The sequence below is a fragment of the Peromyscus maniculatus genome, chromosome X, assembly GCF_049852395.1.
Source record: "Peromyscus maniculatus bairdii isolate BWxNUB_F1_BW_parent chromosome X, HU_Pman_BW_mat_3.1, whole genome shotgun sequence".
Lineage (NCBI taxonomy): Eukaryota > Metazoa > Chordata > Mammalia > Rodentia > Cricetidae > Peromyscus > Peromyscus maniculatus.
Window position 1 is genome coordinate 145,457,330 of NC_134875.1, and position 15,242 is coordinate 145,472,571.

The 15,242-nt window shown below is 38.6% G+C and overlaps 1 protein-coding gene across 1 annotated transcript; it reads left to right on the forward strand.

Annotated features, from left to right (window-relative positions):
• Positions 1 to 6,607: 6,607 nt before the first annotated feature.
• LOC102915149 (uncharacterized) lies at positions 6,608 to 11,920 on the forward strand. The gene is made up of 3 exons (XM_006997450.4): positions 6,608 to 6,667; positions 7,112 to 7,222; positions 11,128 to 11,920. The coding sequence occupies exons 2-3, from the start codon at positions 7,194 to 7,196 to the stop codon at positions 11,798 to 11,800; spliced, it is 702 nt and encodes a 233-aa protein (XP_006997512.1). The 5' UTR covers positions 6,608 to 6,667; positions 7,112 to 7,193; the 3' UTR covers positions 11,801 to 11,920.
• The last annotated feature ends 3,322 nt before the right edge of the window (positions 11,921 to 15,242 follow it).

The window sequence follows — 15,242 nt, forward strand, 5'->3', positions numbered from 1 at the left end:
GTTCTTTACATATTTTAGATACTAAACCTCTACATAAATGATGGTATGCTTTGCTATACAAAAGATTTTCAGCTTCATGAGGTCCCATTTATTAATTTTTGGTCATAGTCCCTGTGCTAACATTGCTCTGTTCATATAGATTCCTTCCCTGTTCAAGTCTATTTCAAACTTTGTCTTATATTATTAGACTCTTGGTATCTAGTCTTTCAGTGAGATCTTTGTTCCATTTGCATTGAGTTTTGTGCAAGGTGATAAACATGGATCTGTGTGTACATGAAATCCTCCTGTATGGGCAGAACTTTGGTTGAAGAGGTTTTTTTATAGTGTATGTTTTTGGCAGATTGTGAAAATTCAGGTTATCTACAATTCTGTGGGCTTGTGTTTGAGTTTTCAATTTGATTCCATTGATAAATATGCCTGTTCGCATTCCAAATCCATGCTGTTTTTTATTATAAATCTATAGTGCAACTGGAAAGTTGGGATGGTAATACCTTTACGAATTGTTTCATTATTAGGGCATTGTTTATGCTATATGGATTTTTTGTTTCCATTTAAAGTTGAAATTTTTTTTCAATTTCTGTTAAGAATTTTTTGAAAATTTTATGGTGATTGTACTGAAATACAGAATGCCTTTGGTAGGATGAACATGTTCATAATACTAAAACTAACAATCCATACTTTAAAAAATTACCACCAATTTACAATTCCATGGATTGTTTTAATTAATCCTTTTGTGATTAACTACTCCACAGAAAATATGAACACCTTGTTCAGCCTTCCCTTTGCCTTTAGCTCTGAGTTAAACATCAGTGTATTCTAACTATTATTCTTTTTGTAGTTCTAGGAACATGGGGTTAGACAATGCTTGACTCTTAAAATTCTATTATGCTCACTTGCAACCATCTTCATCTGGCTCTCACTAGAAAGATGGTCTGAGTCATTCTATCTTTGCTTCTTCTTTGTCTCAAATCAAGACTTTTCCTTGCATTGTCACGATAAACTTGATTAAGTAGATACAAGAACAAAGGAGACCCACACAATAATATTAGCAGGGTCAGTATGATACTTGAGATCTTTTCTCTTATAACTCATCAGTGTCAGACTTGAAAAGTGTCTGTTTAAATAAAATCAGATCCTAAATACCCAAACCATTATTTAGTATCAGTAAACCTCTGTAGGTTAATTCTGTTATCAGGAGTTTATAAAGTATAAATCATTAGTGGTTTTCTTCAGTTTATGAACCATCATCATAACAGTCATTAATGTCCTAGCTTGCTTCTCTATAGCTGTGATAAACACAATAAACAAAAAATATGGGAACAAAGTGTTTATTAAGCTTACTCATTCTCTTCCCAGTCAATTCCTGAGGTAAATATGGGCAAGAACTCAAGCTGAGAGAAGAAGCATTAACCGACTTACTGGCTTGATGCATGTAGCTTTTTCAGACATTTTACTTATACAACCAAAGACCACCTGACCAAGGGTGGCATGGTCCACTGTGGGCTGGCACCATTATGTCAATCATTAATTAAGAAAATGACAAACACAAATGCCCTTATACCCATCTGATGGAGGCAATCTTTCAGTTGTGGTTTCTACTTTCCAAGTACTTCCAGTTTGGGTTAAGTTGACAGGAAGTAAAGAGGACAGTAGTAATTGAGATTTTCATCAGAGGTCTCAAACCAAAGCATGCTCTGTATGTCAGTAAAGTTCAGTGCCATGTCCCTGGGAACATGAATGGGGCTTCTAAAGTCACATTTATTTTCACCAGAATCCATAATGTCTCATTCACCAGAAAATGCTATTTGAATTCCTCTATCCAAGATAACAGAAAACATATTTCAGCAATAATGCTACACCATGCTCTTTCCACAGCATTCTGGATTTACTATTGATTCAAACACAATCAGTCTCAAAATCTTGCTCTTAGAATTACACCCCAGTGGTGGCCACCTCAATGAAGTGGCAAAGCAGAAAGAGTAGGTCAGGCAAGGTTTGCCTTACACAGTTTTGAGTTGGGGACCATGACAATCTTGATGATTTATGAGTTCACTGAAGGCAGAAATCCAAACTCCTGACCAAACACTAGGACCAGATGATGTTCTCAAGCAAAGAGTCTGACTCTTTAGACACTCTCCCAACATAGCCCAAGCTATGTAGCACAATATTCCATTCCAAATGGCCTGTAGGTTCTGCAACATGTGGGGTATGTGTTGTTTACACTATTTTGGTAGGTTAATAATCTCTTCTTTTCATATTGCATCAGACACCTGTAAAAGCCATAAGAGATATGTAGTACTTGCTTCTGTGATTATCTCCATATTTTCTGTCTACCCCAATCCCTGAAAGGTATCTATAATTTGGCCCATTGAATCAAAGTTCATAGAGACAAAAAGTTGTTCTCCATGTTGTCCTGTAAGGCAAAGCAGTGGAGAACATTCCAGGCACACATAGATCTGGGCTTGCATGCCCTGTAAACCCTCTTTCTGGAGTTGCACCATACTTTTCCATTGCACAATGACTCTGCATATTCACTTTCCACTATAGAGAAGAAACTTATTTTAAACAGATCATCATGAGTAGCTTGCTTCCAGATCTAGTAGGCATCCTTCAGTCAAGTGTGTAGAGATGTAGACAAATAGGTCCTTCCAGTCCTTAGTCCTCTCCTGTGCTAATCCTCCAAATCAGAGCTACTTATGCTTTCTAAGATTGCTGACACTAAGCATGCCAAATTAATTTTTTATACCAATAGGATTTGTGAATTTTCTACTTTGGGTATTATAGCATAAATTACCAACAAGTTACAAAGAAATGTATAAAAAATCATATCCTCTCCTTTTTCATTTCTAAGTGAGTTATTTGGAAGATGGGTTGTGCCCCCCCCAAAAGAGTAAAGAGTAAAATATAACCACAACAACAATGGGGGACTGGTTTTTAAATTTTGAGTATTGTTAAAATTTATTGTTGAACAAAATTGCATTTATTTACAATATTCATTGCAATCATGAGACAATCATGATTGAATATTATGCACAGAGCAGAATGGTGGATGTCTTTGTCACCAAAACAAGGTACCCCAGAAGTTCTGCAAATACACTTTCTATGTAGAATCTGCTTCTGTTTCTCAGAGAGTAATAAAATTCTAGGTGGGCCAAAATGCTACAAGGAAAGGAAAACACTGTTCCTCTATAGTCAAACATCTTTCCCTCTTCTAGTGTAGAAATACATTTTTAAAGCAAATCTTTAAAAATATTAAAAAATGTTTTTCTTATGGTGCTCATAATTTATAGTGGCTATTGAATCATAGTAATCCTGCTAAGTGATGCCATACTGGCCTCAAGAGACAAATGTTGCATGCTTCCTCTTGCATGTGGATGCTAGATTTTAAGCTTTTATGTGTGCTTCAATTCAGTACACAGAGAGGTAAACTAGGTATAAGGGAACAGAGAGAATGAGGAGATCAACTAAGAAAGAGGCTTATGGATAGGTACAGTAGAGGAGGGGCATAGATTGTAGGAGTCTCTGGAACTGACATGGAAGCCTCCTTCCTGGGGTCTAGCTCCCACAATACTGGAAGACGTTAGGCAAGCTGCCAAGATTGAAAAGCAATCAATCAGTCGTAAGATATACAAACCACAATGACCAGCCCAGCAGGATAACCTCAAGAGTACAGTAGTAGCCTTTGTATTTGGGGGATAACCAGTAACCATCTAACTGGTTTTAAGGCCCTTTCAATAGATGGGAATTCATTGGTCCTACAGGTCATGAAATCCCAGAGGAGTACATACTACTACTGCCATGTTACTAAACCAGTTTATTTTCTAATTCATTTAAAATGCTTATTCTCATACACATAGTTAAGTATAGCTATTATTCCTCATTAAAGGAGCTTCCTTTTGCAATATATGGAAATCATCAGAAAACCCACAACTGGTTAAGGGCTACTGAGATGGGAATCAGTCTTTTCCACAGGCGAACTTCTGATAGGTTACCCAATACCAATTGGTCATCCCTGAACAAAATGAAACATGGGGCAACACTAAAGAGACTCAGAACACTATACTTATGTATACATATGTATACATATATAGACAACATAAAACAATATAACAGTTATGATAACACAAATAGATAAAATATAATAATAGTAATTAAAGAAGTCATGAATTTGAGAGGGAGTTGGGACACATGGGAGGAAGTTTAGGGAAGAGAGATAGGAATGGAAATGATAGAAATATAGTGCTCATATAAGAAATTCTTCTTGCCGGGCGGTGGTGGCGCACGCCTTTAATCCCAGCACTCGGGAGGCAGAGGCAGGCGGATCTCTGTGAGTTCGAGGCCAGCCTGGTCTACCAAGTGAGTTCCAGGAAAGGCGCAAAGCTACACAAAGAAACCCTGTCTCGAAAAAACAAAAAAACAAAAACAAAAAAACAAAAACAAAAAAACAAAAACAAAAAAACAAAAACAAAAAAAAAAGAAATTCTTCTTTGCTTCTGAGATCAGATGAGATCGGGTGAGAAAGAAAAATATGGTATGTACTCACTCATAGGAGGATGCTAGATGTGGAACAAGGATGACTGGACTGCTACTCACATCACCAGTGAGGCTACCTGGAAAACGGGACCCCAAGAAAGACACGGGGATCGCCCAATGATGGAGAAATGGATGAGATCTACATGAACAGCCTGGACATGTGTGGGAGCAATGAAGGGCCAGGGTCAAGGGAAAGAGAGCAGGAGATCCTAGCTGGATCAAGGAAAGAGAGGGAGAACAAGGAATAGGAGACCATGGTAAATGAAGACCCCATGAGAAAAGGAAGAAACAAAGAGCTAAAGAGGCCCACAGAAATCCACAAAGATACCCCCACAAAAGACTGCTGGCAATGGCTGAGACACAGCCAGAACTGACCTACTCTGGTGATGGGATGGCCAAACACCCTAATAGTAGTGCCAGAAACCCCATCCAAGGACTGAGGAATCTGGATGCAGACATCCACGGCTAGGCCCCGGGTGGAGCGATGGGAGTCTAATTAGTGAGAAAGAGGACGGTTTATATGAGCAAGAATTGTTGAAACCAAGGTTGGATAAAGCACAGGGACAAATAACCAAATGAATGGAAACACATGAACTATGAACCAAAGGCTGAGGGTCCTCCAACTGGATCAGGCCCTCTGAATAGGTGAGATAGTTGATTGGCTTGATCTGTTTGGGAGGCATCTAGGCAGTGGTACCAGGTCCTGGGCTCGTTGCATGAGTTAGCTCTTTGAAACCTGGGACTTATGCAGGGACACTTGGCTCAATCTGGGAGGAGGGGACTGGACCTGCCTGGACTGAGTCTATCAGGTCGATCCCAGTCCTCGGGGGAGACCTTGATCTGGAGGAGGTGGGAATGGGGGGTGGGCTGGGGGTAAGGGGAGGGGGGCAGGAAGGGAGAAAACAAGGGAATCTGTAGCTATTATGTAGAACTGAATAGTATTGTAAAATAAAAAAATAAAATATAAGAAAAAAAAGAAATTCTTTAAAAATAAATATTCTAATAAACAATTTTAAATGTTACTTGTAACTTCTGTCCTAATAGTTTTATTATTTATTTTTCCTAGGTTTTCACGTGCTGTTATTGAAAAGAGCTTTTAAAGTAAACAGTTTTACATTTTCCCAGATACAGGAGTAATTTCTAAAGTGTTGTCATTAAATATAATGTTGGATCATGATTTTAGAATATTCTGTTTTTAGAAATATTCTGTAAGAACTGTGATGGGATGGGGGTTGAATACAATAAAAAACCTGCTTACTATGTCATGAGATAATTACTTTCGCTCACTTAATCCAATTAATAAATTTCCTAATATTAATTTTAAAAAGATTGTAGGAGTCAGAGGTTGTGGACAACTCTTAGAAAACAGTATCCTGGAGACACCACAGAACTGATATCACATAAGAACTCAGAGAGACTTTCCAAGCACATATGACCCATACTCATTCAAACAAGATGATATGCCAGTGTGTAACAGTGTAGCAGAAACAAAGAATCATCACTAACCAAGAAGCTATTTGTAATTGATACCTGTTGGGAAAAAGATTGTACAATGGCACATAACTGTACATACTCACTGCATTCCAGTGTAGGCCTCATGAACAGGAATAGTTGGCCAACAGAAAACTTATGCTATGTGTTGATTTTGCATTTTTTATTTCTAGTAGTTTATTTATTTATTTATTTATTTATTTATTTATTTATTTTGGAGAGGAGGGAGGGGGAGGGAGGGAGGGAGAGAGAGAGAGAGAGAGAGAGAGAGAGAGAGAGAGAGAGAGAGAGAGAGAGAGAGAGAGAGAGAGAGAGAACAAATGCACAGAAGTTTATGTGGTTAGAGATGAGGGAAACAGAAGGAATAGAAAAAGTTTTCAAGGGGAAAATCATGATCAAATTATGATGTATAAGGAAACTTTTTAGATTAAAAAAATAAATTAGTTAATTATTCCTTTAATACTTTTCATATGACAGGAACATTAATTCCTGTGATCCTTTAAGACCATATGGCCTAACACTGGCTCATTGCTCACAATGTGACATTAGTCTCTGGTAGCCAAGGAAACAAGAGAACTTTCAGAGTCATTTTTGCTACAGTTGGCAGATACTAACATTTGGACTTCATACAAGACACAAAGAGGTAAGTATTTTATGTCTTCCACGTGGTTTTTATTAATCACTTTCAATTTCAAGGGCCAAAGAAGGCCCCTGACATATGATTAGGATGTTACTTGAAATCTTTTCAATCTGAGTATATCTTCATGATATCTTAAGGATTAGGAAGCCCACTGCTAGTCTTTGAGGGCTATGGGGCCTGAACCCACTGTCATACTTGTGAAGTTTCATGAAACTGAGTACATGAATTAGACTCTTTGTGTTGTTTTACTAGTTATAAAATGGGGATATTGATAGTGTGGATCTCATTGGAGGCACAAGAATATCAGATGGGCCAATACCTCTGAAGTGTATAAATGAGGCTCCAACTAAACATGTGAAAGGAATGGAAAGATTTGTTCAGGCATGGGGTTGGGGAGACACTGTTCTGAGCTAAAATACCTGTCTAATACAACCTCTTTTACTGAAGGTTTTCTACCTCTTGTGTGACTCCCTGTCTGGTCAACATTTCTTGTTATTTGGAAGATGTTTATGATCCTGGATTCTTTGAAATGGATCTCCTGACCCATGATACACAAAGGTAAAAGCTTAATATAAGCTACAAGGAAGCTTTCAAATCGTATCTTTCTGAGCACTATACATCTACTTCATAGGATTCAGACATTGGCAGAACCAGATCCGGCCGGGCTAGCTCATTTGTCTAGGACAAAGACATTCTCCACCCTGTTTCTAGTTGTGTTTCAAAATTCACTGCTTCTGTAGTCCCTGCCTCAGATTTGCCTTGGCAAGGAAGAGGGTGTTACTCAAGCCACCATCAACTCCAAACCCATCTTGCTGATGTAACTTCCCAAGTAGTACAGCTACCTCCTTCTTCCAGTTAGGAAGCACATTCCACAGAGCAGTGGGTAGCTAGTAAAGAAATTTTCCTGTCAAGAAGATACAGTTTGTTGGCCCCTCAAACCTTCTGCATGGTCAATAGCAATCTCATTTTCTACATGCCTTAGCTTCCTATCTTTCTGCTCAAGGACCCAGTGGTATCCCTCAGGGCATATTCATGAATATTAACATTATATACAAAGATACGAAATAGAAGTTATTTAAGTGGATTTGATCATGCAGTAAATATGCAGTTGTAATTTAGTACAAAAGAAGATATTTGTTCAGTAAGGTAGTCAGGATACATCAAATGTTTCAACCAAAAGAACCAAATTTTGAAAGTGGAATTTGAGTAAGTTATGAGAAATTATTCATCTGCCCTTATGATTTCCATGTAGATTTCAATTTTGTGGCACAGAAAAAAGAATTCAGATTTTCATACATGTTCATCAATCATACATGCACAAGCACAAGCATCAAGCATGAACACATATGCAAAAATACATACATACACACACACACACACACACACACACACACATATATATATATATATATATATATATATATATATATATATATATATACATACATACTGAGGTATGGAATTTTGACATCATGTCACTGGGTGTACCATGTAAAACATTTGTCATTTTGCTTGGTTCTTTCAGTAGACAATATAGGTGAGTTCAGTTTATTTCCACTAATCACTACCAAAATTTAGAAATGAAATTATTATGAGCATTCCCCTGCTTATTTTGCTCATATAAGTTACTTATACTTAGGCATTGCAAACACAGCTGAAATAAACATCATCTTAAATATGATATTGAAAACTTTTTTACTATTAATTCCAAGCATTAAAATTCTTAGGCAACAGTACGGGACTGGAGAGATGGCTCAGAGCATGGACTGATTTTCCAGAGGACGCAGATTTAATTCCCAGCACCCACATGAGAGCTCACAATTATCTGTAACTCCAGTTCCAGGGAATCTGACACCCTCACACAGACATACACGCAGGCAGGCAAGACACCAATGCAAAGAAAAGAAAAATAAAGTTTAAAAAAAGAACCATAGCCACATGTTTGTAAAGGAAAATTGCAATATTACTACAAAATATTATTTTCATACACAGTTGTCATGCATTGAAAATTTTTTACTCTTTCTTAATAAAGTTCAGATTAAAAGATCACCAAGTTTGGAAGAACTTTTTCATGGGCTCTCATGATTTTATAAATATTGGCTCCTCTAAAGTCTCCAAGTCTTGAGGGAAATCTTTTATAAAGCCCAAGCTGTTTCCTCTTGTTGACTGTTTAGTTAATCTATGCAAAAATAAATCTTCTGAAGATTCAAAGTCTTTAAACATACCCAGAGGAAACAAATGTTTCCAGAAGTTTCTTCCTAGACTGTCTCTCTTCAATAATGGTAATCTTTTGCTGTTTCTTACAAATGCTTCTGATAAAGGAATTTCAAGTAATGGAACTGAAACTATTTGAAAATAAATCTATTCATTAATATGTAACAGAAGGCTGATTCATCTAATGTGGTTTAGGTGTTTATGCTGATTTGGGTAAGTGCAGAGAGAATACTGTTTACCTTGGTGGTTTTATTATCAGATACCCACAAGGAACTAAAGTTTTGATCTACTTCCTCGGGAACATAATCTGTGATCAGGTGGAGATGTGTGCAGTGATAGCTACAGGAATACACAGCTGTAATCCCAAGGTGCTGAACACTTAATCCAGTTGAGATTCTTGGAAAGGAGATTTAAAGAAATAACTAAATAATTATACTCTTCACAGGCTTTGTTTTCTGGAATGAGTTTTGAGTAGCTCTCCTTAATCTTTTATAGTTTAATGAAGATGCTTAGGAAAATAGATTTGGATTTACTTGGAACGTCATAAAATTGATGACTTTTGTGGCTCTCACCAGATATATTTAACAGGCTCCTTTTGATGAAGTGGCAGTTTGGGTGACACTTTCTATATTCAGTTTGCCTCAGAGTGAAGGCCAAATACAAAGAAATAGTGAAATAATTATTCAAACTGAAAATTCTCATTGAACTTGATTTTAAAATTTTAAGTTACATATAAGTTACATTTTTAAATTTATTTGTGTGTGTGTGTAGACATGTACATTGCCACAGCATTCACATGGATGTCAGAGGTCAACTTGTAGGCATGGTCCTTTTTTCCATCTTGTGGGTTCCAGGAATAAAACTCACATTGTCAGACAGAGAGGTTGGTGACTTCATCCACTGAGCCGTCTTGTCTACCCTCAACTAATATTTTTCTGTAAACAAAGATTTGATATATCAAGACCCACTAAATCTGAATATAGTCCATTTCATTAGAAAATGCTCTTAAAGGAAACATAATTGTTTTAAAAAGATATGATTCAGTATAACTCAGAAAATGTGAATTTGGTTAACGCACATCTAAGGCAATTTTATTAACAGAGTAATTCAAATAATGTCTATCACCTTTCCACTTACATATTGCATTACAACAAAAGTGCTTATCAAAAAGAAAAGAGAAAACAAAACAGCACTGACTTTTTTCTTTTTGTTTTTTTGAGACAGGGTTGCTTTCTGTAACCTTGGCTGTCCTGGAACTCACTCTGTACATCAGTCTCGCCTCGAATTCACAGAGATCTGCCTGACTCTGCCACATAAGTGCTAGAATTAAAGGCATATACCACCACTGCCTATCTTCCATAGATGTTTTTTTTTTTTTTTTTTTTTTTGGTTTTTCGAGACAGGGTTTCTCTGTGTAGCTTTGCGCCTTTCCTGGAGCTCACTTGGTAGCCCAGCCTGGCCTCGAACTCACAGAGATCCGCCTGGCTCTGCCTCCCGAGTGCTGGGATTAAAGGCGTGTGTCACCTACGCCCGGCCCCTCATGGATTTTTTTTTAAAAAAAAATACTATTTATTTACATACTGATTGATTTTATATGGGGTTTTGTCTGCATGTATATCTACATACCAGAAGAGAGCATTGGATCCCATAGGACTGCAGTTATAGATGGTTGTGATCCACCCTGTGAGTGCTAGGAATTGAACTCAGGTCCTCTGGAATAGCAGTCAGTGCTCTTAAGCGCTGAGCCATCTCTGCAGCCCCACCACATCCATCTCAAAATATGAAGTATGAATAAAACAAATACGGTTTTGTTATTTGGGCTAAATCTTCATTCATTTTTTGTTTAAAGAAATTATAAATATTACAATTAGAAGTGAAGCCTATCAGAAGTATAAATGAAAAATTTCAGAGGTTTTACTTATTTTTCATTTAATTCATAATTTTAAATGAATTGATGTGTGAAACAAGAAAAAATTCTTAGTAACAAATGCATGAAAGATAGAGTGAAATTGCTAACCAAAACCTCCTATAGAGGGAACTTCTGCTATAGTCATGGAGTTTATGGCTTTTTACACTCTTATTTGTAGTATGTTGAATCCCAATACCTAGGTAGACTACTTAAATACAACTACATGACAGCAGGGACAAGGTATGAGAGTATAGTGCTCTGTAAACCATGACTCATTTTGTATTCCCAACTTTCCCTGTGTTCCTTGCTTTACTATATCCTTGTTCAATCTCTTCTTCAGATTTGCCAGTGCAATGGAATGCATCTTCAAGCTGAGTGGCCTCCTTTGCGGCCTATCAGCTTTGGTATTTGAGATAGTCATTGCAAGCAGCCAATACTGGCGCCTGTGGGAATTCAACAACAAGGTTGTGCAATTTGTGTCCTTTGGACTGTGGGAAGCTTACTACCCTCAAGAGTTTAATGTCTCAGGGACTGTAATCAAGATGCTGGTGCATACTCCTATCAATTCCACCTGGACAATTTCACCTGAATTCCAGTATGCACAGACCATGATAGTATGGGCCATTCTGATGAAGCTTATAGTTCTGATTTTTGGTGCAGTTGCCATTAAGATCAGCTGCATGGAAGACCCATTCGTGGAGATGGAGATATATTGCTACAAGGTCTCTGCCTTAGTTTTGTGCATTAGCAGCCTCTTCACATTGGTTTCTGTGAGCTGGAACCACTTCGCAGATCATTATGGACAAACCGCTCTTGACTTTCCGCCTAACTTTCCTGTTAGAAAAGAAGCATTGATAAACAAACAGTTTACTGCTGTCTTTCCAACAGCAGTACTGACAACCACCATGTCACTCTTTGGTGTGATCTTCATTTTCTCTGAGATAAGCTCTTTGAAACTACAGAGTCAGGTGAAGTTCCAGCATGCATACATAGTGGCCGAGCAAGAGGTCTAAAGTGAGGGCTCCTGTATTTGAAACATCTGTCAGAAGGTGCCTAGAACAAATTCCGTATTCATACACAGACCTCCTGTAATCATCAATTAATTCTAAATAAAGCATCAACTTGACTCTCTGGATGTGTCTAAATTACTTCCTCCTCTATCTGTCTTAAGTGTTCCTTTCTTTGAATGTTTTCACATCCTAAACTCTGAAGGCCATAATCATGTGTTCAGATATTTCCAACAAGCAGTTGCAGGCAAAAGCAATGGTGAAAGGAATGTTGAAAACAAACAGGACAAATACCAAGTGAAAGAAGGTTTGTAAGGTAGTTGCACCTAAGCAATGAAAAGTAACCACAGTTCTGTTTGGAGATCTCAGGTCTAATGAGGGCAGATCTGGAATTCCTTATTGTTAGCTCTGTAGACAGTGTGTGCCCTTTGCATGGAGTAGGAAGTTAATGCTGTACAATGGGCAGTGGGCATCTACTGTCTTTCTGTTTGTGAATATCACAAATAGCCATGCAGAATAAGTGGTATGGAGATAAGAGGACTGCTTGTCTGAGTTATTTTTTCCTGTTTTACCTTCTGAATCATTGGGTTCAAACTCACATTAAGTTTGGTGGCAAACTCACTTAGCCACTGGGCAATCTTACTAGCCCCAAACCTACTCCATTTCACATTTCCATCCTCTGTGTCAATAGAATAAGGTTCATTTCATAGAATAAAAGAAATTTGCTGGCAAATGGTTGGAACTAGAAAAGAGCATCTTGAGTGACATAACACAAACACAGAAAGACAAAAATCATACATACTCACTTATAAGTGAATATTAGCCTTAAAGTAAAGGATAACCACACTACAATCCATTGGCCCAGAGAAGCTAATTAACAAGGAGGGCTCAAGGTGGCACTTGACTATCTCACCATGAAAGTGTAATAGGATAGTCATCATTGGTGGATGGGGTGTGGTCTAGATGAATGCTAGGGATGGGAACAGGAGGGATCAGGTAAGAGGGGAGGTGGAGGAAGAGAGTATGGGGGGCATCATTGGATTTTGGAACATCTCTGGGATGAGCTAGAAACCTATTGCAATGGAAACTCCCAGCAGTCTATGAGGCAACCCATCCCCCTCCATCATCCCCTCTTACTCCCATCCACTCTTTCTTTTCAGAAAAGGACAGGCCTCCCATGGATTTCACCCACCTATTATATATCAAATTGCAGTGAGGCTAGGCACCTCCTCTTTTATTAAGATTGGATGAGGAAATCTTTTAGGAGGAATGGGTCCCAAAAGTAGACAACAGAGTCAGAGACAGCCCCTGCTCCCACTGTTAGGAGTCCCACAAGAAAACCAATCTACATACTTGAGATATATATATATATACAGAAGGCCTAGGATTTCTGATTTTCCTTGTTAGATTTACATAGCTTTATCCACCAGGGCCATGCCTATCCCCTATGGGCTATTTACTATGTCTCTGCTTCTATATGGATTCCACTCTGAATCCCTTTAAAATCAGGCCTACCAGAACAGTCTTCAAACTGCAAGGTCTGGATATTGACAAGAGGATCATATGTCAGATTTTTCTGGTACTCTGGACCACATCTTAACCTTCTGTATAATCTTTCTACTCTCATTAGTAGCTCTAGTCATATAGTTCCTGTACCAGCTTTCCCTGGTGGATCCATAAGACACACACTCATGCCATTTTCCTCTTCACACTCCCAAGTCCTTTCTTTGGGAACATAGCTCAAGCATTTATTTGCAGGATGATGTTCCCCATAACCCACTATGCCCAGTGCCATTCCCATATTCCCTGGCTTTGCTCTAGTAGCACAAGTTACATCACTGATTTTCTCTGTCAGATACCATGAGAACTGATCCTGCCTCATGTCTTGCATATTCTGATATTTACCAATGGATGCACACATTGCGTAATCTCAGCTCTCAGAGCTATCTCCATGTCCCCAGGCCTACTTGTAATCACACAGTTAAGTAACTGCTTTTCCTGATGAGTATCCCTGTACCACATACACCTACATAATCTCCCCAGACAAAGCTCTAGACTTGGATGCAGAATCAGACATCAGCTTTCTTTATCACAGTCAACTGACTTTTGCCATCTCTGGAATGGCAGATTGCACACTGGCTTTGCCTGGGGATTCCCCAAGAATGTCACTTCATAGTATCAAAACTGCACTTCCAATCCAACCAGTAGTCATGCAACTCCTACACCAGAATTCACATTTGTGTTTCACCATTCCCACCCAATCTATTTCTACACATCAATTCCACACTGTGTTTGCAGGGATCTAACACATAATTGGCCTGGTGTGTTTTCCCAGTCCTTGTGTACCAGTGCCTTCTCAACCCTCTCGAGCCTAGCTATGGAGATGCAGTTCCTGCAACAGATTTCTCTGCAGAGTTCTCCAGAAATAAGTCCTGCACCATCTCCACTATCCAATGCCTACCTCCAGATGCACAGAAAGCATATTGGCTATGCCTGATGGAACTACCCAGAAGCTGTAATACTCTCTTGTATAGCGCTCTAGCTCTGGGTTTGCAGATTGTATAATGCATTTGCTCTGTGAGTTCCAAAGAGCATTTCTTGTAAGCAGCTTTGTCACAATACAGAGATAGTCAAATTAATGTAGGTTCCCCTAGTGATCATACCTTATAAATGTTTCTAGTACAGACCCTGCTCATGTCAAATCTACAACCTCAGGTGTAAATTGTGATTCTCAATTCATATATAATACACAAGTGGTCTGCTCAGACATCTTGAACCTTTCCAACCCCTTTCATTTCCACCCTTCTAGATTTAGAGGTGGTCATTCAGATCTTGTTGGTTTTTTCCAACTCACACTACCACAGAATCAAGATGATTCTGTCTAGCAGCTCCCAAACTTGCTTCCTCTGCAGCATCCTCACTTCAGAACCAAACCTCCCTTTATCATCTACACAGTTCAAGGACTCTTTGTAATTGCACCTATCATGCACCAATTTGCCTGTTGATCACATAAAGTCACCTGCTTTTATCATTCTCACCCTCCCAGAAGTAACTCTGGCCATGGGGCACCTGCACCCACATTTTCTAGTGAGTTATTCTCCCTGAATGCAGTCCTCCTGAGGTCTCTCTGTACTCCAAGTCTTACCTGAAGAAGCTTTCACTGTCCACCAGCTTTGCTGTTGAGCTCCTTTTAAGACTGACTACCAGTGTCATCCCTACACTTTGGGGTCTTGCCTCATCTTGAGTCCAAAGAGCTAGATGTGCTGACCTCAGAATGGAAACCTGGATATGTTCTACGTTGGGGAAGGGGTTTTGCTTCTGTTTCTGCAGGAGAAGAAAAGCTATGGATACCAACAGAATTAATAAAAGTTCGACTTGAACAGGAGAACCCCCTTGATGAGAGGAAGTAAAAGTTCATCCATCAATGTGACATCTCTACAAGTTGTAA